Source organism: Andrographis paniculata, unplaced genomic scaffold (assembly GCF_009805555.1).
Source record: "Andrographis paniculata isolate CXL003 unplaced genomic scaffold, ASM980555v1 Contig78END, whole genome shotgun sequence".
NCBI lineage: Eukaryota > Viridiplantae > Streptophyta > Magnoliopsida > Lamiales > Acanthaceae > Andrographis > Andrographis paniculata.
In genome coordinates, this window is record NW_026137615.1 from 3,190,853 (window position 1) to 3,217,176 (window position 26,324).

General features: G+C 32.5%; 2 protein-coding genes and 1 pseudogene across 2 annotated transcripts; 2 read left to right on the plus strand and 1 right to left on the minus strand.

The window, feature by feature from the left end:
- The first annotated feature begins 3,330 nt into the window (after positions 1 to 3,330).
- On the plus strand, positions 3,331 to 10,095 carry LOC127239581 (pollen receptor-like kinase 1). The gene is made up of 3 exons (XM_051257793.1): positions 3,331 to 3,366; positions 6,640 to 7,519; positions 8,773 to 10,095. Exons 1-3 carry the CDS (start codon positions 3,331 to 3,333, stop codon positions 10,002 to 10,004), a joined length of 2,148 nt encoding a protein of 715 aa, XP_051113750.1. The 3' UTR covers positions 10,005 to 10,095.
- Positions 10,096 to 11,051: 956 nt separating this feature from the next.
- LOC127239655 (proteasome subunit beta type-6) lies at positions 11,052 to 13,908 on the plus strand. The gene is made up of 8 exons (XM_051257900.1): positions 11,052 to 11,240; positions 11,355 to 11,431; positions 11,601 to 11,656; positions 12,660 to 12,732; positions 12,951 to 13,062; positions 13,138 to 13,211; positions 13,354 to 13,428; positions 13,567 to 13,908. Exons 1-8 carry the CDS (start codon positions 11,129 to 11,131, stop codon positions 13,696 to 13,698), a joined length of 711 nt encoding a protein of 236 aa, XP_051113857.1. The 5' UTR covers positions 11,052 to 11,128; the 3' UTR covers positions 13,699 to 13,908.
- A 748-nt stretch (positions 13,909 to 14,656) lies between these two features.
- Positions 14,657 to 20,984, minus strand: LOC127239654 (auxin response factor 19-like; annotated as a pseudogene).
- Between the last annotated feature and the right edge of the window lie 5,340 nt (positions 20,985 to 26,324).

Genomic DNA, 26,324 nt, shown 5'->3' on the forward strand with positions numbered 1-26,324 from the left:
TAACATCATTTTTTAATTAGACTTTTACAACAAATTACTGCTGCTACAATTAGTTTTACAAGATATATGTATATAAATATTTGTGTATTATTTTATAGATATACTCCCCTTTGTTCCATAGTAAATATTCTTTTTTTTAAAAAAAATATAGTATGAATAAAGTAGAAATAACTAAAAAATTCTTATTAGTACGTATGATATAAAGGTAATTCTTATTAGTATGTATGATATAAAGGTAATGACATTTGTGTAATATATTGTAAGTTGTAAGAATATTTGTAATGTTAAGTAAATAGTATAGTTACTAAAGAAAATAAAATTTATACTTTATTATGGAACGGACTAAAATGAAAAAATAAATACTTTGTTATTGGAGGAAGAAAGTATAATAAAATATAATAAACAATACTCCCTCCGTCCAGCTAGAAAGTATACATGTTTCTATTCTGGGACGTCCAATTACAAAGTAAACATTTCATTAAATACCTTACTTTTTTCCACAAATACCTCTACTTTACATCACATCATTACTTTTACACCAAAAAGCAAGGGCAAAAATATCATTACACTACTTTTAACTACCCACTATAATTAAAATACTATTATTTCTTAAACACCGCGCCAAAAGTAATTGTATACTTTTCTTGTGGACGGAGGGAGTATTAAATATTTTAGATTTTAAAAATCTCAATCACCGACACAATTAATTTATTTGTTTATTTGAGGAAGAGAAATCAAATTTAAAAATTAAATGATTTCTTTTTTTCTCTTTCTATTTTTTTCCAAATATGTAAAATATTGGATGATAAAACCGACAATATGTTTATTTATTACTGTTATTTTTGTATTGTTTAATTTTTGAGAATTTTATTTAAATTACACTATTTCTATATTATAAAAGATCGCATCTATTTTATAGTTTAAATATTTAATTTTTATATTTTTAAAATATATTAATATGTGCTTTAAAAATATCGTATCTAATTTATTATTTAAATAATCATCATTAATATTTTTTTTTTATGTATTCCCACTTACTACAATTCATCTGATTGATTCAAATTGCTGTATTTTTTTCTTAGTTAAATTATATATATTTTCCTGAATAAAAGAATTAACACTCCCTAAATTCATTTTTCCACGAAGTTCCTGTGTGTGAGTATGTGTGTGGGGATAAATAAAAATATTTATAAATTAAAAAAAAAATAATGGTTAAATAGTAACATTGTTAAACATCCTAAATTATACTTCTTCAGTCCACACATAAAATATACAATTACTTTTGACGTGGGTAGTTAAAAATAGTATAATAATATTTTTGCCCTTACTTTTTAGTATAAAAGTAATGATGTTATGTAAAGTATGGATATTTGTGGAAAAAAATAAAATATTTAATAAAATATTTACTTTGTAATTGACGTTCCAAAATAAAAATATATATGTTTTAACTGAACGGGAGAGTATTTTAAATAGGTGCAAGTTAGGGTGTGTTCTTCATAAAAAAATATATATATATATATGTATATATATACATATTATTCGATTAATATTAGTATAAATAATACTCCCTCCGTCTCAAACAAGGTGCAACATTTATTTTTTGCACGGGTTTTTAGGTGAGTAGTATTAAGTACGATAGTTTAAAAATTAGGTGATGTGATGAAGAGAGAAATATATATTTTATTTTTTTATTTGGATGATGTGAGGGGATAAAGTGTATGGTAGAGATTAAGTATAATTAATTATTTTCTATTTTAAAAATATTGCAAGGTGTTTAGAATATACTATAAAGGAAATGTTGCAGGTATTTGAGACGGAGGGAGTACAATATATATTCACACATATATTTAAATAAAATCTATAATATATATTATATTCATTCAAAAAATTAATAATTTAACATAAACTATTATTTTATATATTACTAACGTATTTTTTAATATTCAATATAAAAACACTTTAAACTAAAAGTACAAAACATATACTCAATTTAATGTGAAATATATCAAATTTTCGTACTTAAATACATACAAGATCAAATTTTTAAAAAAAAATAAACAAAAAAAAAATGATCACTTTTGATCCTTTTAATTACTATAATAACAAAATATTTTATACAATTTTAATAGTCTCTCCGTCCCACATAATTTGTCTATATTTTGTATTTTTGTCAGTACGACATAATTTATCTTTTTTGTTTTTGAAAATATAATTATATATTTTAATCTCATTTTAAATTTTATAATTTTTTTTATTTTAATTAAATTATTTAATTATGTTAATCTTAATTTACAATTATTTTTACGATACAATAATTATTTATATTAATATATTTCTTAATTATTTATTAATTACAATTTACCTAAATTATCGAATCTATTAAACAAACACACGTATGTATCAGAAGATATTAAAGGCGAGTAGGCGCTAATATTTTATGCTAACTCAAATTTCAAGTACCGATCCAACCACACAAACCTGGTCTGACGCTCACCCATAGGCCATAAATATAGGTGCCATAAATATTATAGGTGACACAATTAATAATTATTTTAGGGAAAATTATAAATATATATATATATATATTTTTGGTATATATACTCAGTTATTACATATATTTTTTTAATGGCACCCTAATAATATATATTATGTATGTGTTATAATTCTGCTATTGTATAATATTGACCGAGAAAAATATCGTATGTATATCTCACGATTTTGATAAAAATATCATGTATATATCACAAATTTGCTAAATATGCCCCTATACATATTTTATATTATCAAACCTCTAGTGCCTTCAAGTTTATCTATTACGCATGGTTCGTGTAGTGTAATTTGTCTTGTCGAACCTAGTTTGCAGAGTATTTGGTTCGATCGAGAAATTATTCGGAACATTCGACAAGTAGCGACTGCGAATTTTCACGTTATCAAAATATACATATATTGTGTTGCGTGTATTATTTTTTTATAGTTAATATAAAAAAATAATTGAATTTAAAAACACTTAACAAACACATTCTTTTATGTTTTGATCTATTGATATAAAATAAATAAATAAATAAATAAATTAGTATTAAATTTAAATCTAATATATTTATAAACTATTTTTATAATTATATTAATATATATGCACGGCCGTCTAGGATTTTTTTGGATCCTGAGCGAAAATAAATTATAGGTCATATAAACACATAAGTAGAATGTATTTTCAAAATAATATTACTGATTGACCTCAATTGGACAAGAAGTTGAACGAGACTGTTTGGACAATATCAATTTGAGAAAATAAGATGAAAGACGGTCTGTTTGGAAGTGCAAAAAGCGAGAATGACTAAGGAAAATGTGAAAGAGATAACAAAGAAGGTGAGACGGATTTGATTTGAGTTGGCGAATGCAATGCGCTAGAATGCGAGGTAAAGAAGTGTAGAGGATAATTAAATTTGAAGGCATGGTTAAAAAGAAAAAGATGAAAAATATATATATAATTTTAAAATTAAATAGAATAATTATGAAAAAAAATATATAAATTAAAAGTTAAATTTTATTTTTAAAATTTAACAATAATAATAATAATAATAGATAATATTTTAAAATATGATCTTCTATTAATTAGGGGTACTAACAGTTGCTAACTCTGCTCTTACTGCAAGCCGCCCATGTATATATAACCAAGGCACTGTCATTTTAATTTTGCCCCTAGTTATATAAAAAATCAAGAATGAGTCTAAATATGTTATTATTTTTCAGTTTTTATATTTAGAAAAAATAGCATAAAAATTTGAAATCTCTAGCATTATTTTATTTTATTTTTTTTCTTGTCAAGAAATGGAAGTAATTAATGATTGGAAGCAACAAAGATAAGTCCTATTATATAAGTTCTGAAAATTTGTAAAAACTGTACAAATAGAAGTATTTTGTGTGAATTTTTATAAGAAAAAATAAATATGGAGTTGATATATTTTTAAAAATTTACTAATGATAAACAATGTCAAAATTATGAATATATTTATTATTCTAATATTTATATATTTTTATTTTTGTCTTTCTATTCAAAATTTTATATATTTTTTAAAATAATTGATCATATCACTAACTCCTATTTTTTTTACACTAATCATTTTACCTTGACTTTATAATACACTATTTAAAAGTTAAAAAATAAAATAAAATAAAATTATACTATTATATTTATCCATTATTATTAAAATAGTAATGTTCTTTAATCTGCGTGAAAAAAATAAATGTAAATATTAGAGTTAGACGGAGATAGTATAATTATAATTATTAAAAATACGTAGAATTATTTAGTTCAGAGTATGGTATTAAAGATAGCCATGTTGGCAGTTTGGGACACTCAATCATCTTTACGAGTTATTCAACACGGCTGCATTCAAGACAACACGGACTTATCCTGTCCTTGTTAATTCCTATGAGACTAAAATTGATAAATTTTAATTTGAATTAAACTAAAATTGATATTTGTGATATACAATTGAGTCCAAAAAATTTTGTTCCATATAGTTTTCTTTACAAAAAATTCTCTAAAAATTTAGTTTTTACTTGTTGAAATATTTTATATATTCAATTTTATATTTAGTAGATTTATATTTAGATTTTGTCTTATTCATAAATTAGATTATTTAGATTTGAGTCTATCAAATCTGTTTGTATTGCCTATATATAGGCCTTTTATTTTGATCAATAAGATAATCTCATTATTTTTTCTCAAAATTTATATTTTTTTTCTTTTTTAAACAGTTGTATTGGAAGAAATATATATATATTATTGATTAAAGTAAATCGACATTTTACCTCCCAAAATTTTGCTGTAATTTTACTGTTGATTCTGTCGTTGTCTCTGACCCATTTAAATATGGGCGGCCCATACGGCAATTAGCCTGTGTTTGTTCATAAATTTAGATTTTTAATTGAGATTTAAATAGTAAAAATTTTGAAATAAAATAGCTATATGATGTGATATAAATAGTTGTTTATGCGATGTTTTGAATATAAAATTAATTTTTAAAATAATATAAAAAATACAAATAGATGTTTAATTTGATATTTTTTTAAAAAAATTAGATAAATAGTAAAATTTTTGCAAAATCTATCAAACAAACACATAAAACAAGTTAGAGATAATATTGAAAAATATATATTAATACAAAAAAAAATATATATAATATTAATAAATATATATAAATAAGAAAAAATAGGCATCATGCCCAAGAGATTTTTTTTTTTTTTTTTTCATTTTTTAAAAATATAATTTTGCTTATGTGAAATCTAGCGGGAGGAGGGAGGGAGATCTCTACCGTAGATTTCCATTGCGAATTGGATTAACAAGTCGCATCATCTTTGTTTATCTTATTTATACACTTCTAATTTTAAATATGCGATTGCTACAGTAATTTTATTTCAATTATAATTTTATTTTTTATTATTATTATTCAAATATTCAATTTTTTTTATTATTTTAAATAATTTTTTATTTTTATAATTTAATATATTTTTTAAAAAATTTAAAAAATAAAAAATAAATTTAAAATTTAAAATTTTAAAAATAATAAAAATAAGGAAGCAATACCAAAATTGAAGTTGCACTGTAGCAACGCAAAAAAAAAAAAAAAAGACACTGGATTTACAACTGACGCCAAATCATCCATGCATAAATTGTTTGATGTTCTACCGAATGACATTTGAATTTTGATAAGTAAATCATTTCGAGCTAAGAGTTAGGTTTCTCGACTTGTTCATCATTGTGCTTTTGAATTGTTTGGGACTAAGACCTAATAATTGAAAAAAAATAAAAATTGGATATCATACTCATTTTTTTGGTCAACATATAATTGTATTTAAAAGAGTATTAATGTATGATTATTTTTAATAATATATTGAAAAAATATTTTTAAATGAAACAGACAAAAAATCTATATGTTTGACTCTAAATGTCACATTTACTTTTTATATGTTAAATTTTGAATATTAATTATTATAACTAAACGTAGTTAAAATCAAGTGAAAAAAATAAAAAATACATATATTAGTGTTTTATAATATTAATATAATCATATTTATACAAAAAAAAAAATTACACAAATATAAAAATATTTTTAATATTAAACACAATGATAGAAAAAAATAAAAAAACATAACCTCTGATTAATAAAAAGATAATGGGACGAATAGAATACTCTCTTATACACCTATTTTGTTTTTCATTTTTTACCAAATTAAAAGATCAAACAAAAATATTGATCCCTCCGTCCCTTGGCAATCGTGTCCATTTTACCGTAGATACGAGAATTTAGGAGGAGTATAATTAGTAAATAATTAAAAATATATTAATAAAAATAATTTTAGATTAATATTAAAATAATTAATTAATCTCATTAATTTTTTTTAAAAAATTATAAATTAAAACAAAATGGACAGAATAAGTGTAATACACGAAAATGAAAACAATAAATATAACAGAGGAAGCATTTTCTAAATTTATATAAAAATATATATACACAATTATAAATTAAACATATTCAAAATCATCTCCAAAACATCAACAAAAAGCACATCCATAATTTTCCGTACACACACATATATATATATATACACATACAAAACGCTATTGGTGCGTAGATTTGTGGCCAAAACGAACGGCGTACCACCGCAGACGCAGATTCATACTTTAACCAACTTAGAAAAATAATCAAAAAGCTTCCCCAAAATAGCCGCCATGCCTTCACCTCCGCCTCCACCTCCACCGCCTCTCCTCTTCATCTCCGCCACTCCCCTCCCCTCTCCGCCGCCTACTTCCGCCGCAGGGCGCCGCCGCCGCCGCCGCGCCCGACCATGCCTCCCCACCTCCTCCTCCTCCTCCTCCTCCTCCTCAATAATCCTTTCCTTCTCTTTCCTTCCTCCGCCGACGATTCGGAGGCCCAAATCCTCCTCAAATTCAGCTCCTCCCTCTCCAACGCCGCCGCCCTCTCCGGCTGGAACGCCTCCTCCTCTCCGCCGTGCGACGGCGTCGCCGACGGCCCCAGCAGTTGGGCCGGCGTCCTCTGCGACCGCGGTAGGGTTTGGGGAATCAAATTGGAGAACATGGGGCTCGCCGGCGGCATCGACATGGACAGCCTCGCCAAATTGGAGAGCTTAAGAACTGTGAGCTTTATGGGGAACAATTTCGGCGGCGAAGTTCCAGAATTCGCGAAGCTTAGCGCTTTGAAGAGGGTGTATTTGTCTTACAATGGATTTTCCGGCGAGATCGGCGACCAGAATTTCGCCGGAATGGCGTCGTTGAAGAAGCTCTTCCTGTCGGCGAATCGGATCTCCGGCCCGATTCCTACGGGGCTGGCGGAGCTGCCGCGGCTGAGCGAGCTGATGTTAGATAGGAATCAGTTTGAGGGAGAAATTCCGAATTTCCCGTTGGAGAATTTGGTGGCGTTTAATGCTTCCGATAATAAATTGGGCGGCGAAATTCCCAAGACTCTCCGCCGCTTTCATGCTTCGTCGTTTTCTGGTTTGTCCCAATTACCCTCAAGTACAATTATATTTAACACAATTTTTTTTAAAAATGTCATAAAAAAAATAAATGAGTAAGGGTAAAAAGAAAGTTACATTATTCATCTTTCCCGTTCAACTATAAAATATAATATTTTTATTTTTAAACGTTTAATTATAAAGTAAATATTTTATTTTTTTATAAATATTTTTATTTTACATTATATTGTAGGACAAAATTGTCAATATATTTAACTATCCACTATATTTAAAATACTACTATTATTTTTTAAATACTAAAAATAAATATTTACTTTGCACGTAAACAGATGACATAAAAAATATTTACTTATAAAGTACTTTACTCATTTGTTAATAAAATATATTGATAAAAATAATTATGGTATAAAATAAATAATTACAAATTTAAAATATAATTATTTTTTAAAAAAAATAAATAAATTGAGCCGAATAAAAATACCAAAGAGAGTAGTAATGTTATAATTTCTAGATGGAAAATAAAAGTAAGATAAATATATATAATGAACAAAAATAGTTCTTCCTCTGTCTATTATAATTATGCCATATTTTTTTTTATATATTTATATAACGAAAATAGGATAATTATAGTGGATAAAAAATATTTTTTAAAAAAATATGTTTATATGAATGACACTAAAAAATATATTTCTTCCGCCACACCTAAATAATTTATGTTACACCTAAACTATACATTTCCATTTAGGGTGCGTTTGTTTGTGGATTGGATTTTCAATCTGCTATTCATTCCATTTTTTTCTCCTAAAAATATCAAATCAAACATATATTTTTTATTTTTTATATTATATTAAAAATTAATTTTACATTCAAAATATCATATCAACACCTATTTATATCACATCATACAACTGTTCAAATTCAAAAATTTTACTATTTCAATCCCAACTCAAAATTTTATAGTGTATATAATGTTCAATGAATTATGAACAAAAATTGTATAAATAATATAAAAATAATGAATGTATATAATATATTAATCGTTTTAAAAATAAAAAAGAATGCACATTTTTTTGCTATTTAACTTAATGCTGTCTAACATTTCATAAATTTTAATTATGAAATGATAAAATTATTTAAATTCATGTATAAATTTATTGAAAAAAGAAATAATAAAATTGGCATGATATTAACGTAATTTCAACACAACAAATTTAAATGAAAAATAATTATAAAATTAATTAAAGTTCAAATTTGTTCTTTGCTATAAAACAGGGAACAAAGATCTTTGTGGGACCCCTCTACCCTGCTGCGCCAAACACGGTCCAAAGCAATCCGTCGCAGCCATCATCGTCGCCGGAGTTCTCGTGGCGGCGGCCACGGCGGCGCTCGTCGCCGTAGTAGTAATCCTCCTCCGCCGCAAGAAAAATCCCTCCGGGCCGCCGGCAGGATCTCCGGCCCCCGCCGCAAAAATCCGACAAATTAACACCCCCACCCGCGACGTAGAAGAAGGCCAAACCTCTCCGTTAAAACGGCCGTCAAACGCGGCGCCGCCGCAGCCGCCGCCGTCGGAGCCGGCCAAGCCGGCCGTCAAGCTGACGTTCGTCCGCGACGACGGCGTCCGCTTCGACATGGCGGAGCTGCTCAAGGCGTCGGCTGAGGTCCTCGGCGGCGGCGCGTTCGGGTCGACTTACAAAGCCGCGCTGAGCCGGCCGGAGCGGTTCATGGTCGTCAAACGGTTCAAGCACATGAGCAACGTGAGCCGGGACGAGTTCACGGAGCACATGCGCCGGCTCGGCCAGCTCACCCACGGTCACGTGCTGCCGCTCGTGGCTTTCTATTATAGAAAAGAAGAGAAGCTTCTAGTAACCGAATACGCCGAGAATTTCAGCCTGGCCGTACAGCTCCACGGCAACCGCTCCCGCCGCATTCCTCCGCCGGACTGGCCGGCGCGGTTGAGCATCCTGAAAGGCGTCGCCGCCGCGCTCCAATACCTCTACGCCGCCCTGCCGAGCCTGACGGCGCCGCACGGCCACCTGAAATCGTCCAACGTTCTTCTCGACCGGAATTTCCGGCCGCTTCTGACGGACTACGGCCTGATTCCGGTAGTGAATCAGGAGGTGGCACCGGAGCACATGATCTCGTACAAGTCGCCGGAGTACAAGGACAGCCGTCGGATCTGCCGGAAAACAGATATCTGGAGTTTCGGGATTTTGATTCTGGAGACTCTGACGGGGCGGTTTCCGTCGAATCTTTTGCAGCCGGGCAGCCGGAACGACGTCGATCTGGCGACGTGGGCGGAGTCGGTGCTCCGGCGCGGCGGCGGCGGAGATGGTACGGAAGGGCTGTTTGATAAGGAAATGGAGGGGGCGGGTAATTCCGTGGGGGAAATGATGAAATTGTTGAAATTAGGGGTGAATTGCTGCCGGGCTGACGTGGACAATCGGCCGGACATTGTAGAAGTCGTCAGGACGATCGAGGAGATAAAGGAACGAGATTCTTTGTAGTTAATTAGGTTTCGAGAAGCTGATAATTAGTTGACGTAATTTGTGATTGATTAGACTAATTAATTAATTAGGTCTTGCAGAATGGATTGCTTCTATGCTGACTTAAAGGTTTTATTTATTTATTTATTATTATTATTGTTATTATTTTTTGATACCGTGTTTATTTTTTAATATTTTATGATATTTTAGGTGTCATTAGTATGCAACATATACAAACAACACGAACAATTTTATTTTACACAACACATGCAGTCTATAATAAAGACAGGTGTTATTAATTTATATTATAAATGTGTTATATAACAATATCGTAGTGGGTTGAAATAAAGTGTGTTGTATAAAAGATATAGCATGTGCTTTGTGTTCATGTGTTATATTTTTATTGTTGGTTCACAATTACAAATGTGTTATATAAGAGTATGCAGTGTGTTTAACTCAATTATTGCTTAAGATTATAATATGTATTATTAGTTCATATATTGTATTTGCATTATATGAATGCATAGAGTGTGTTGCTTGTAGTAATATTGTATGTTGCTATGTGCTTCTAGGGTAGTGCTTAATTTTAAAATTCAGTGTCGTAATTGTAGGAACTTATCAGGAATTTAACCCTAAGCACAGGATCTACCGTGTTGTCATAATTGAGATAAAAATAAAGCAAAATAAATCTAACCTTATTCCATTAGTATAGTCGAATACGAATATGCTAATAATTGAGGGTTTTGTGTTCTTCAAGCCTATGGCGCAACCCCTCTTGAGAAAACCGCTAGGGTTTCTACCGTTACTTATAAATTCACATATGAAGTATTCGTTGAAATAGAATTCGGCCCAAATTTGTTACGTTGACAAAGCTAAATTTAACCTAAAAAAACACCCTAGAGGGGTCATATTCATTAATTGTAAAATTTGTATGGGGCATTTTGAAACATCGAGCTTCTAAAGGGGTTCGCTTACGAATATGCAAAACTAAAGGGGTCAAACTGCTAATCAGCGGATTTTAACCATCAGTGCTTCTTCGGCTGCAAGAAACTGCATATATAATTCTTTTTCCCTCTTTCGGATTCTCCCCAGTAATTTGTTAAAAGGGATTCCTCGTGTTCTGTTCAATTCGCAGTGCGATCGCCATGGACGTGAGTTTAGGAGACCTCGATGCTCCACATTCGATGGGAACTACCATCATCGGCGTCACCTACGACGGCGGAGTTGTACTCGGAGCTGATTCTCGCACCAGCACTGGTAAATCCATCACCGAAGGGTTTTTATTCTCGAATTTCGCACTCAGATTGTGTTTTCGTTAATAGTTAGGGTTCGTTGATGTTACCAACGTCTGAAGAAGAGTCGATTTTGCAGGAGTGTATGTGGCGAATAGGGCATCGGATAAAATCACGGAGCTAACGGATAATGTCTACGTCTGCCGCTCTGGTTCGGTAAGATGCGCTTAGCTAACATCTCTTTTGGTGTATTTTATTGGACGGATTGTATTCGTTTGTTTGGTTGTTCGATTGGAGATAATTTTTGGTTAATGAAGTGAGGAATTGATTGAGCTACTAGTATAATTTTCATTTCTCATTTGTATATGCTCCTCTGCTTTGTCAGGCAGCAGATTCACAGATTGTTTCGGATTATGTTCGGTATTTTCTTCATCAGCACACGTAAGTTTGTATCTTCTGCTCTATGAATGGAGATTTAACACACATTACCAGTTGTTACATTTTTGTACATGATACTACCTCCAGATCTCGTTTGAATTTTCACACATATGAGAAATGATCTAGAATTACCAAAACCAGTAGAAGGCAGTAATAATAAAGTCAGACTCAGAATTTGAGACAATATTAATACTAAAGCTAAATCGTGAGACCTTTCCCCTTCTACTGTGCAGGATTGCAAATAATCCATTGAATTAATTTGTGGGAATAGAAGTTTTGAAAAAAATTGTGAATACTAAAAATTAAGTATTGAATATATTTTCTGAGAGGAAAGAGGTATTGAAAATGATTTTCTTTCTTTCTTTATTTTTTTTAAAGTTATTGTCGGTGAATAATGCTAAAAGTCCCAAAGTGTATGTAAACTGAGCCTACTATTCGGTTGTGCATATGAGGTGGCATTCTCTATTGCCGTTGATAGATTTGGAGTGTTGATCTTAGTAAATGTATATCACATCATAAGGCTCTGTTTACATAAAAGTTTTTGCAGTTTTAGAAAAATTTGTAAATAATAAATAATGGGGACTTGATATGATATTTTGTGAGGTGAAATAGGTATTTGATGCGAGTATTTTGAAAGAATTATTGTTGATAATTAGTGTCAAAACTTTCGAAAGTGTGTAAATCTCTGTGTATTGTATATCATTATACTGTGTCACAAACTTATGCACCTCATGGAATTTGATTCGTTTGCCTTGTGAATCATCAATTCTTTTAAAATCTTGTTTAGGTTTCTGTGGGTCTTCTATGGATTTAAGAATTAGGTATAATTGTATCTATCCCACACTAACTTTGGGGTCGTGTGTAGGATGTTACTCTGTTAAAACATACACAGTTTGAGAGATCTTAGCGGAGTGTAGAGTCGATCCACTTGCTTTTATGCTTTTATGGTTACAGAGGACACTTTAATTAAAATTTTCAATTTAGTTATGGTTTTATTTGTTTGCAGGATACAGCTTGGGCAGCCTTCAACAGTGAAAGTTGCGGCAAACCTTGTCCGATTACTAGCTTACAATAATAAGGTTTGTAACCACTTTCCCTGAAGCTACAAACTTATCATTTCATTTTGCTGTGCTTAAGTTTGACAGAGTAGTTTGTAATGGCAAAACGAAATGCATAGCCTCTTTTCATTATATGAATCTAAATCCGCCTTTTCGTCTCAAGACTTGTAATGTATATTGTTAAGATTTCTAATGCGGTTCTTGGAATGTACTTCATCCTAGTCTACTGAATTTTGCAGAATATGCTGCAAACTGGATTGATCGTTGGTGGATGGGATAAGTATGAAGGGGGTAAAATTTATGGAATACCACTAGGAGGCACAGTTCTAGACTTGCCTTTCACCATTGGAGGTGTGCCCTTATCGATCTTTTCATTTATTTTCCTTTTTTTCTTTTTGTCAGAGATTAACCCTTATTACATCTCAGGATCTGGCTCATCTTATTTATACGGTTTCTTCGATCAAGCGTGGAAGGAAGGGATGACTAAAGAAGAAGCTGAGGTTTGTGTTATGACTAATCTATATAAATATATATGATTTACTTCTGCAAAGTTTCCTGAGATGATGAATTTAGAGGAAGCAATGTCTTAAAAGTTCTCTTGGTAGTGCTAAATTTTCTTATTCCATTGATCCATCATCCCAGAAATTAGTGGTGAAGGCAGTTTCTCTTGCAATTGCTCGGGATGGTGCAAGTGGCGGTGTTGTTCGAACAGTCACTGTAAGTAATTTCTCTCCCGCCTTTAAAAAAAAAAGACACTTTTTGATTAATTCCTTCACCACTATCTTTGTAGGAAGCATTTTGAAGTACTAGCCCATATATCTATAATGTATAATCTGATAAATATTTCTCTTTTAGATCAACAAAGATGGAGTAACCAAACAGTTCTACCCGGGCGACACCCTTCCTCTGTGGCATGAAGAACTCGAGCCCCAGAATTCACTTCTGGATATCTTGTCGGCCGCCAGCCCCGAGCCTATGGTGAGCTAAACTAAACTAAGAATTGCATTCCCGACACAGTTGCGGTTTTCTAGGTGGGGTGGTTACTCACTAATTGTGCTGTTTTTTCTTATTCTTCGTTTTACAAGAACATGTAAACATACTTATTATTGTATTTGCTTTCTAAGAGTGATTCTATGAATGACATTTTATCAGAACTTCAATGGGCAATCCTGGTAATAGATAACTTGAGTTCTTTTATTTTATTTATTTACGACGTGAGAATCTACCATTATTATTATTACTTTTCAAATGCACACTGAATAAACTCCTATCCGAATACAATAACTTGAATACTATTCTAGCAAGATGAGTCACATTAAGCAAATTATATGAGTTTTGAAGATGTGATATCTTTGAATTTAATACAGACGTTTGTTGGTATTCTGAATTGAATTCAGTAATTCCATGGAGCTAAGGTTCAAAATATGGCATAAAGAAGCGTTGTTTCTCTCATTCTACCACCCAATTAATTTTGTTCCACTTAAATCTCATTTTCATATCCACGTATCTTTCTGGTTAAGGAATGACAAAATCTTTCTCATGTTCCATGAATCCAATTTTCTTTTAATCTCTTAACAATATCTTTCTCATTTGATCCAATAGCCTCCTTTTAGATAGGAACATAGTTGATAAATTGCTATTATTATAAGTCCGTCCACACACCACGCTGCTCAAGCCTATGTGGCAACAAGATCAAGAGGCCTCAACGGATCTTGAATCGTCAAACCCTTGTAGATCAAGCGCTGAGACATCGGGTTCTAGGTTCGATCCTGGGTGGGTGCGTGTGTGCATGTGTTGAGTGAAATTCCCGTCGGGGGGTGTGAGTGTGTGCGTGTGTGGGGTTAAAAAAAAAAAAAAAAAGGGATCTTGAATCCGTAACTTTGCGATTATAAGTTAAGTCCACCCTCCCGCCACCCCAATTCAGAGAATTCTTAACAGGATAGAATAATAACTAACCAAAGTGTATGACGTATTATGGTCTGTTATAATCATATTTACAGGCTACACTCACTCACTCACTCACTCACTCATTTCGTTGCATCGTCAAGAAGAGAAAAGAATCAGAAAATTTCAGAGAATCATCGTGGTAAGCAGCTAAAACCCTAAAAGCACTAATCATTTCAATTTCTCTATAATCACTACACTAAACTAGACGACGAGTTTCAAAGCTAAGTTAGAAAAGCCGTACAACTTACCTCTCAAAAGCCCTCATTATCAGAGCTGCTGCATGCTTGCTTTCCAAAATCTCCACTTAACTTATTTATGGAACCTCCTGAGCCGAGAGGATCTTTATGCACCGTACGCAGTTCACAAATTCCCTTAAGAACAACAACATAGACATATCAATTACTAGAGTAGTGAGTATAGTATAGCAGCAGCTAAGGCTGAATAATAATAAGAAGATGGATATGGAGATATATACTCCCAAGGATCGTCGCCGACGAGCAACACGTCGTTCTCGTGATCGAGATACACGAGCTTCCACCCAACCGCCTGCCGGTCCTCCAGCTGCCCTTCTATCCCAAATCGGCGCGCCAAATCTTGCTTCAGCTCATCGTAACCATTGTAACGGGTGATGTCGATCGATCTTCCCACAGCCCCGCGCTTGTACACCTGCAAGCGAGCAATCGACGACGACGATGATGATTATGATGATGCATTGGCGATTATGATTCTTTTTTGTTGTTTTATGTTGTAGAAATACGGTCGACCTTCGTATATGTCCGCCTCGGGAGCTGCGGTGGCGGCAGCACCCAACCACCTCTATTCATGAAGCTACCGTCGTTCATGGCTGAATCGATGGAATTGAAGGCCATGTCCGGAACTCCAAAGGACTGGGAGACCATTGACGATGATAGTTCCGGTTGAGCTTCCTTCCCGTTCTCGTACGGCGAAACCATTAGGTTCGCTGTTGAGAAGTCTTTACCCGATTCAACGATGTCCTTGGCGATCAACGGCTCGGGGATCATCTGCATTGCCAGCTGATTCTCGATGTTAGACGCGTAGGGGACAATATTCCTCGAATCGCCGCGAACCTCCACATCCAAGCTTGCTTCTCTAGACAATACCGACTGGCAGTTGAACAAAAACGAGTTGTTGTTCTGCAGCATCTGTCCATCGTTGTTGTGCGACAGAACTGACGTCGCCGAAGACGAACTATCCAAGTAGTCGACGTGGGCGCCGCCGACAGCGTTGAGATACGTCGGCATTGCGAAGAATCCGTGATTCTGACTCTTGGGTATGTTCAGAGCAGGCTTCACGGCAGATTTCTGCGAAGACGGAGGATCGATACCCGACGGCTGAGCGATCTCGTCTGTGTGGCTTCTTCCGGCCATTATAGACTGATCTGCATTCGGACAGTGGTTAGTCGTGGACGGCGATGTCGAACACGATGGGACGTCGTCTGTAACCGTAGACTGTCGACCATTTCCGGGTCCAGCTGAAGGCAGATTTGCGATTCCGGGTAAGGTTGTTACCGAATGTCCAGGCAGTTCCGGTAGCATTCCAGATCGGTACTGTTGTTGGTGAAGCTTTGATCGGGTGGGCGAATGGCCGAACCGGAGATTGGTATGCCCGTTGTTTTCTGCGATCACGCCGGGTGTTATCTGTTGGGAGTCATCCAAAACACTGCCATTTCCCGCTGACCTGGATAAGTTCGATGGAGGGTCAAACGGCTTCTTCTGCTGATCTTCGAGCTGCATTCCAGACGGCTGCGATAAGATCGGCTGCTGTTGTTGATGGAGCTTGTGTAGCGCCTGAATTTGGTTATCCGAAAAGTGCAGCTGCTGTTGGCCCGACTGATCGGCGTTCATCGCATTCTGATGCTGAATCTGCCCCGTCATTTGCCGATGCTGCTGCTGAGGAAGGTTCTGTTGTTGAGTATTTTGAACATACGCCGGAAAGGATGGACTTTGGCCTGACGCTAAATTCTGCCCGGAAATGTTGATCGGCTGCTGGAAAGAGGCTAAACTGTTCGTCGGAAGCTTCTGGAGCTGATCTAGCTGCGGCACTGATTGGCTTGGACATTGTACGGACAACTGGGGAACTTGAGCCCCCGAAAACCCGAATTGGCGAGGAATATCAGAGCCCGGAAGGTTCTGCAGAATAGAACCGGGAAGAGGATTCGCGAAGCTCGGGTGGATCGACATCGACTTAGCCATGGACGGGTTTTGCTGCTGCATGTTCATCCACTGGACCAGGCTCAGGCCAGGCATTGCTTGGGGATCTTTAATGCCAAATTCGTCACCAAGACACGGCATTGTTCTTCTAAATAGGCTGTCCATATCGGAGGAGTCATCGTCTGCAAGAAATATCGAAAAAGAGTATTATTTCAGCTCAAGTTTGGGCGAGTTGCAGAAATTTCAGGTGATCATGTGTTACCCAGCATTCCAGGTTGCCAGGGGCGCTTGGTACGGAAGAAAGGCGGGGTCGGGCAGATGAAAAATGGAGCAGTCACGGGTTCGATCTCCCAAATGGAGACACGGCTGCGCTTCTCGCCAGCAGTCGACTCGTCCCAACCGACCTGATGACACGAATTCGAGATCATGTGTTTTTGCTCTTGCAGCATATCGATTTCATTTCGACACAACTATGTCGAAAAAACAGGAGCTTTACCTGTAAGTTGCGCCATTGCGAGTTCTTCCATCTGACTGGATCCAAGTCGCTAATGCCGGTTATTGTACCCATGTATCTGCAAAATAATCCACCCCAGGTAAGGTGATCGCGGTTATGGAGAACTGTACATATGATATAGAGCTGTTAAACTAATCGAATAGCTTGCCAGCCATGACTCGAGCTCAACTTAAAAAATTATTATTATTGTAAACGAGCTGAGCTCGAACTGAGCTCACAAGTAGCTCAATAAAGCTAGCCTGTAATGATATATTTGTATTGTCTTATATATTAGTATAAATATATAAAAAGTATAAATATATAAATTTTTATGTCAAAACTTACATTTATTATCTTTCTTTAGCCCAATTTTCTCAAATTTTACTATTTGAACTCTACCTTTCTCAAAAAAAAAAAAAATATTTTTTTCTTCCACAAAATATTCCATCAAACATTATTTTAATATAAAACCCAAACCAATTTTTTCCAGACTCAACCAAAAGAAACACATCCTGAATATTTTATTATAATAAATTATGAATAATTTTTTATGTATTCTATATATTAAAATATATATATATAATATGTATGAAATTCGATTGGACTCAAACTCAGGCTCGAGTTCGTGCTTGAAATTGAGCCTAACGAACTAAGTTCAAGCCACCATTTTAGTTCGAATCTTAAATGAGCTGAGTCGAGTTTGTATCAATAGCATGTTCTAATTGAGCTCGAACAATAGATACTCGAGCTCGTTCGCCTCGTTTAAGAGCTCTACAATGTGACCTTTCTAACTCAACTTAGTAAAATAACACCGTAAAAGGCATTGCACCCACACACGCACATACGTACCTTCTCGTTCCAGATTCTTCAGTCTCGAACATCATGCGAAAGCGCATGCCGAGGGATATTTGGTTGCTGCAAACTGATCTGTAGTACTTAGCTAAAGGAATGACGAATTCCGATGGACTAGTCCTGCTTAGATTCAAACAACTAAAAAGTAAACACAAGAACTCTCCGAAAGTAGCAGAAATTCGTTAGATCGACAGACCTAGGATTGTAGAACACAGTGAAGGGGCTATTGTTAGCGGTGGCGTGGGCAGCTGCAGCGAGAACACCGATATGCATACTGTCACTGGACAGCACTGAAGATGATAAGTTAGGCGGTTGCCTGTTGGCTCGTCGCGTGCCTAATAGAAGCTGCTGCTTCTCGTCCCTGATTTCATCAGTGAGCCATCAGCAATCAATCTCATTGTTGTTTCGACTGGAAAAATCAGATTGCCCAACATTTTATTGAAAGATTACCTAATAAATAAGACGGAGTCGCCTGCAATAAGCCTCTTCCCGCTGACAAAGAGGCTCCATCCAGTCGTAAGCAAATGGCGCTTTGGTTGGCCTGAATTGGAATCATACAATAACTTTTATGTCGGCAGAACTATATTCAGATAGTGTTTTACTCGAAGAAGGATGAAAGTAACATACCCCGGTAAATATGACGAAATGTCCACACATTATTGTGCAAATCACGGGCACTGAGCTCTTGTGCCGGGGGCTGCAGTGTGAAGTCCTGAAAAATACGAGCATCCTCAAATACATTTTTTTTTACTATTCCCAAAATTTTCAAAACTTCAAAACTCCCAAAAATATCTTGTCTAAACGAGGACTATTTCAAGAGCAGGGGTTTAAAAAGGATAGTGATAGCAATTCGTAGAACTAACCAGCGCAGGAAAAATCTTTTCTGCTGCACGACGAGGAACAGAAAAGCCACCATGCGTGCTTGTATCACTTGCAGTCAATGTTTTGCAGAAAAACTCGGACTGAGGCTTATTTGCTTTCATGGATAGATCTGATCTTAACAAAGCGTCCTTATCGAACTGGGAGGCGAATATATAACAAAATTTATTAGCTCTTTGAAATAGATGACTATTTACTCTCTTCCAGTGCCTTGCAACGAAAAGAAAAAACCTACCGAAGAAACGGGTTGCAATGTCATTCGAGCATATACTTCATCCGTCTCTGTATCCGCCTAAGACACATACCAAAAATGCTCGTTAAATTTATCACAAACATAGCAAAATATTGACCTGTTTAGGCCATGAGCTCATCCTTACATGTAAAGTGATGCTATGAAGGAGACATAATAGTTTCGGTGGAAGATTTGGGTAGCTTGGAATTTGAGCATCCATATCCTTTTTCATGGATGCAGCAACCTGAAAATTGATGTTCTGCTTGAATTAAAATATGCAAAACTATAAAGATCATCATTTGCAGTTAATAGCAAACACAAGTATTTTAAAACCTAAATCAATCCAAATCACAAATATACGCACACCATTTTTTCCATTCAAAAATTTTCAATTCCAGTGCATCCAAAACACAATCACTCCCAAACACCCTAAATCTTTATCCCACCTTTTAGCCCTTAAATTTGTCCCACTTTGAAACTTTTTACTGTGAAATTAAAGTAAACAAATCCCTTATAATTCAACTAATTTAGTCTAAGAACCAGCTCACAATACCAAGAATTGCCCCCACAAAGACAAATAAAATATAGCTACAGAGATGAACCTGGATTCCTTGCATGTGACCAGACTATGCTGCAAGTCAGAAAGGGATGCTGAGGAAGGTGACTAGAAGTATACAAAACTGACATCTAAGGCACCTTCCAGAGAATACATAAATGAACAAACCTTTTCCCAATTGCAATATAAATGCACACAGAGGTAAAAATGGAATCCCTAAGTTGAAAGGTAGTAGTAGAAGTAGTAAAGGGATAGACCTGTTCGCTGTGCCCTTGCGGAAAGTAGACGACGTGGGTCCCAGCCGCCGGCAGGTTCACCAGTGGTCCGGCGCAACATTGCCATAGCTCCTTGTTTATTATGTTCTTCTTCTCGCCTGCCATTCGCCGTTCCTTTGTCAATTTTGTGTCCAGTTATGTATGTGTTGTGTGTGCGCAGATCAGAGTAATTTGTGAAATTGAACAGGAAATTGAAGCTAACGATGCTTAAGAAGGTAATCTGGTTTTTAAAAAGCTGAACGAAGTTGAGAGGGAGTAAACAAATCTAAGCAATGCGTGACTAAGGACCTTCTACGGCGGGGGAGATATTCGCCGGCGGCGCTCCGAAGCAGGATGCCGGCGTCTTCATCTTCTACTGTTGACGACGAGTATTTCCTCCTCCTTTTTCAAAAGTTCAACTCTCCTTTTTTTTTTCTCAACTAAAAAACGACCAGAAGTTGTCACCGGAGCAGTCTCATCTCACCGGAGAATAACGAGTCCGGAATCCACGCCGGAACTGAAGAAAATCCGCTTTCTGAACTGGATCGAACAACCGCAAGCACCTTCCTGGCTTCCTACCTTTCCTCCGCACCGCAGATCGGATTTCTTCAACTAAACAGAAAACTACAAAAATTAAAAAGTGTTATTCCGACGCAAGCAGCGCCGGCGAGAATATTCTCCGGCGATTGAATGATAATGAGGAAATGAGGCAGACAAAGGGCGCTTTGGGAAAAGAAGGTGTGCTGAGGATTCCACAGACCAAATGCTCCTGCCGTGCTTTTAATTGCCTCCTTTTCCACACTACACACTCTCTCTCTCTCTCTATTTCTCACTCTAGATATATATACACATTTATCTATATCTATATAAGTATCTGTATGTATAGATATATATGTATACGTACATGATTTGGACTGTTGCTCCATTGTTTAATCGCTTGCCATTCTTCATTTCATCGTCAGCCATTTTTCTGGTGGTGAGATCGATCAGATGAGATCAGATCAACAACAGTAGTTGTTGTTCTGCAAAATCCCTTTTCTGGGGCCGAACGAATACTTTTTATTACTGTCTCTTTCTCTGTAATTCACGCTTTCGTCAACAGTTGCTCTCTGCTCTGCTCTTACCTTTTTGCCTTTTTCACCTTCCCACCTATTACGTGTTATGATGTATTTTGGGATATTTTTCTTAGGGTGTGTTTGTTTGTAAATTCCTTTTTTTCTTTTTTTAACTAATTCAAAATTATTTCTTAAATATATATAATAACATTTTATATTAATTATTGTTTTCTTTAAAATGATAAAATACATATTGAAAATTATGTTAAAAATAAAAATTTGGACAAACAAATTGCAAATTATATATTTATTTTTAATTATTATATTATACTCTCTCTCATATTAATTAGTCATTTTTTTTTCATCTTCATATATTTTAATTGATCAGTGCGTCACATCGAATCAAACAGTTTCTTAATCATAATTTCACGATTACACGAGTTCACTTCACACCATCGTATTAAAATTATTCACATTACCGTAAATAAGAAAATTTATAAATATATATAATTAAAAATATATTAGTAAAATTATAAATTATGAAATTAAAAATATATGATAAAAATGAAAAATTATGTAAGAAAAAAATAGTAAAAATAGAAATTATATGCTGTAGAGAGAAAAGTACTATTTTAAAAAAATATATATTTGTTTAGTATTTTAGATTAATGGGATTTATTTTTTTAGGTATGGTATATTGTCCATATAATATAAAAAATAATACTTCATCCGTCCTGTTAAAAGAGTGACGTTTGTTTTTACACGTAGATTTTTTAATATTAGTATTATATTAGATTGTAATAAAAAATATAAAAATACTCCTATTAGTATGGTGTAATATAAAAGTAATGGCATCTGTTTAATATATTGCAAGTTGAAAGGATATTTATTATGTTAAGTAGATAGTACAATTACTAAATTAGAAAATTGTTACCTTGTTTTTTTACGAACGAAAATAGAAAATGGTAATATTTCAATAGGACAGAAAAAGTATGACTTTTTATCACAAAATATTATTTTTATATTATCAGCACAATTTTTAGTATATAAAATAAAAAGTACATTTATTTAAAAATACAAATAAACACATCTTATATTTTTTCACAAAAATTAATAATTTAACATAAATATTATTTTTCCATTATATATTATATTTATTTTTAATATTTATGAAGAATTATACCGCCTTGCAAATAAATTGGATGAATAAACTCATAGCATAGTATTTTATTTACATTGTATAAATATTTGTATATATTGTATTTTTTTTTTATTAATACTCTATCATAAATAGTGTCAACACAAAATTGATAAATGAACAAACCCAAAAAATATTACTCTCTCCCTCCCATAAATATAGTCTTAATTGAGTTGAACACATAATTTAAGGAATATTAATATTATATTGATAGCTAATAAAAAGTATGGATAAAAGACTTTTTTTTGTCATTGTGAGTGTATTAGTGCAAAAAGTAGTGGCAATTTTGTAATAAAAATGAAAAAGTATATGTAGTTTTGGTGATATAGTTATTTATGAAAATAAGATTATTGTTTTATGACAGACAAAAATGGTAAATAAGACTATTATATTGAGACGGAGAGAGTATTTATTAACATTTGAATTAAAAACCTACTTCCAAACAAAGCCTTGATATAATTGTAGCTTTAGCATGTTATATTATTGCTTTAAACAATATTTTGTTCAATAAGTGGTATATAAAATTATATGGAAATTTGGTTGAATCTATGGTGATGAATAATGTTTTTGTAGATATTATGATGAGCAATGATTAAATTCATATTTTATTATTATTATTTTTTTATAATGATTAATTTCATTTTATTATGATGGCATGTATTGTATGTATCTTTTGATCATCACTTGTGATTCTTCCATCAATGCATTTTATTGTAAATGGATATGGGTTCTTTTATTTTGTATTTTTAAATAAATATAATTTTCATACTAGAGTATTTAAAATATATATATCAATAATATAATTTTATATTAAATTATTGAATTTGTTAACAAATAAAATATATACTCCTTTCATCTTTCAATTGTATATTTATTTGATCGGATACTAATTTAAGAAAAATATATAAGAATATATAATTTTACTTTTTTTAAAGAAAAGTAGTATTTTTTATTAAAAAAAAACAAAAATAAATTTAGATGACAAAAAAAAATAACAGAAAAAGTATTATTTAATATTAATATATATGTCTATTGTATTTTTTTAATAATATTTATCTAGAATTGTTACGCTAAAAGTATTGAGCGAACAAATTGTAATTTGTTTTTCTGTTTAAGTTTCAGCGGCTATCCTCAATAAAATATATATATATATATATTATATAACATTTATTTAAAATGTTATTATTTTTAATTTTTACAAAATTTTAACAACAAAAAGCCTCTTTCAATTTTGACGGAATAAGTATAATACTTCCTCCGTTTCAAAAGAGACGTCTTATTGATGTTGACACGAGAATTAAGGAATAATAGTATTTAATAGAAAGTGGGTATGAAGTAAAATGTAAAAGATTAAAACGTTCTTGTTTTTTTGAAGGATTTTAAAAAATTGATTAGAGTAATAATATGAATAATTTAGAAAAATAGGAAAATTTTGTTATAAAATGGGGACCACAGTTACTAAATAAGAAAACAAGGTAATTGTTTTGTGATAGAAGAAAATGAAAAAATAAGACAATTCTTTTGGAACGAATAGAGTATTTTATATATAAATTTTAAATATTTTTATAAAAATAAGGATTAAATAAATAAATAAATAAATAAAACTTGAGGATACACTTTTTTGGAATGTGATTTTTTTTATTATTATTATGCAATTACAATAATTTTTATTTTAAAAAATATAGTAGTAATATTTTTTTTAAAAAAATCATATTTAAAGAGTGTGTTTGTTTGGGTGTTTGGATTTTGAGTTGGGATTTGAATAGTAAAATTTTTGAATTTGAATAGTTGTATGATGTGATATAAATAGGTATTGATGTGATATTTTGAATGTAAAATTAATTTTTAGTATAATATAAAAAATAAAAAATAAATATTTAATTTAATATTTTTTTTAAAAAAAGATATGAATAGTAAAAATTTAATCCATTCCCCTAAACAAACAAACTCTATAAGGACAACCGCTACTTTATAAATAATAATAATAAAATAATAAATATAATAAAATAAAATAAAAAATTATGGCGTGTCTTAATTAGCATGGGTGAAAAAGTGGCGGCGTTGCTACACGAAATAGTCCGTTGGGAACTTTCGGTGACGTGGACGAACCAGGACGGTTGGATTTAAATTCTCACTCCGAATTTGGACCGTCCACTCAGTGGCCGATCTGTTCATCCTATTGCTGGCTGGTCGGCGCGGCGGCGCACGGCTCGGCTGCACGATTGTTTTTAAAACTTAAAATTATTTAGTAAAAAGAGGAGGTGGAGTTGGTAAGCCATGGCGTTATGCAGCCGAAGACCCGCCTGATTCACTGGAACGGCTTGTCGTTTAGCCACATTTCCAAATTATTATTATATATTATTTTAATATTATATTTAAAATTATTTCTTCAATAGCGACTCAACTAACAACATTACATCAGCAGAATATTTTATAAATACACACATATGTACATCGATCGGAAAATATATATATATATATTCATTATTAAATATTGTTATTTTGCACTTCAAAATTAAAATGTTATTCACTTTAGGAAATTTATTGTATAATTTACACTAACAGTAATAAGAAATATATATTTTAATGTTAAGATAAATATTCCATATTATGTTTGAATGTAAAATAATTAATACTATTTGATTTGATAGTTTTAAAATAAACAAATAGGTTGAATAATATATTTTACCAGATTTCTTTTGTAATTAAATATAATTAATTAAAGCAGTTTTCATATATATATATATATATACTTACATATAATTATATTAAAATACATGTATTGTATTGTATTGTATTATCTATGCATATCCAATAATTTACTTCATCCATCGTTCAATTGTATGCTCGTTTGACCGGACATGAATTTTAAGAAAAATATATAATAATTAAAAAAAAATCTTTTTTTGGTAAAAAAAAGTAGTATTTTTTTACTAAAAAAAACGGAAATAAATGTGGATGACAATAAAATAAAAAAAAGTGAGAATAAATTTGAATGACGGAGGAAATATTTGAAAAAATGAATTTGATAACGCTTGACAACTAGATATAAATAGAAAATCCTGAGGAAGTATTTTGATATATTTTGGTGTTTTAAATTTGATTTCTCTTAAAAATAAAATAAAGTAAATATGAAATATGTTTTATTGGTCTCATCTACCGTATTATAATTGTCATTTTTGTTTATTTCATACTTTATCCGTCATTTAAATCTATATTCATCTTTTTTTTTAAATTTTTCATAAAAAAAATATTCTCATTTATTTTTTAAGTAAAAACTTGTCACACTTTTGTACATTTTTTACTATAAAAATAATAATTATTATTATTACTCACTTATATTAAAATTCGTGTCCAGTCAAATGAGCACATATTTGTACGACGGATGAAGTATCTCATATCAATTTTTTTGAAAAAAAATTACACATCATAATCTCATTTAATTTTTTTTATTTATATTTTAAATTTTTAAATTAAACTAATTAGTTATTTAAATTTTAATATATAATACTCCCTCCGTCTCAAAAGTATAGTCTTATTGTGTTTGACACGGATTTAAGGAATATTGATATTATATGGATAGTTGGTAAAAAGTAAGGATAAATGACTTTTTTGCCTTTGTGAGTATATTAGTGTAAAAAGTAGTGGTAATTGTGTAATAATAATGAAAAGATAGGGATAGTTTTATGGTGATATGATTATTTATGAAAATAAGACTATTGTTTTAAGACAGACAAAAATGGTAAACAAGACTATTGTATTTAGACAGAAAGACTAATTGTTCCAGTAAATTCAAAACCCCAAATGAGAAGGTCAACTATAATGTCCATATAAAAAGATTCTTAAGTCATTTGTCTAATACTACCTCCGTCCCACATACCGTGTCTGCTACGCTGTAAATACGGTAATTTATGAGGGGTGTAACTATTAGATAATTAAGAATGTATTAGTGAAAATAATTATTCGATAATATAAA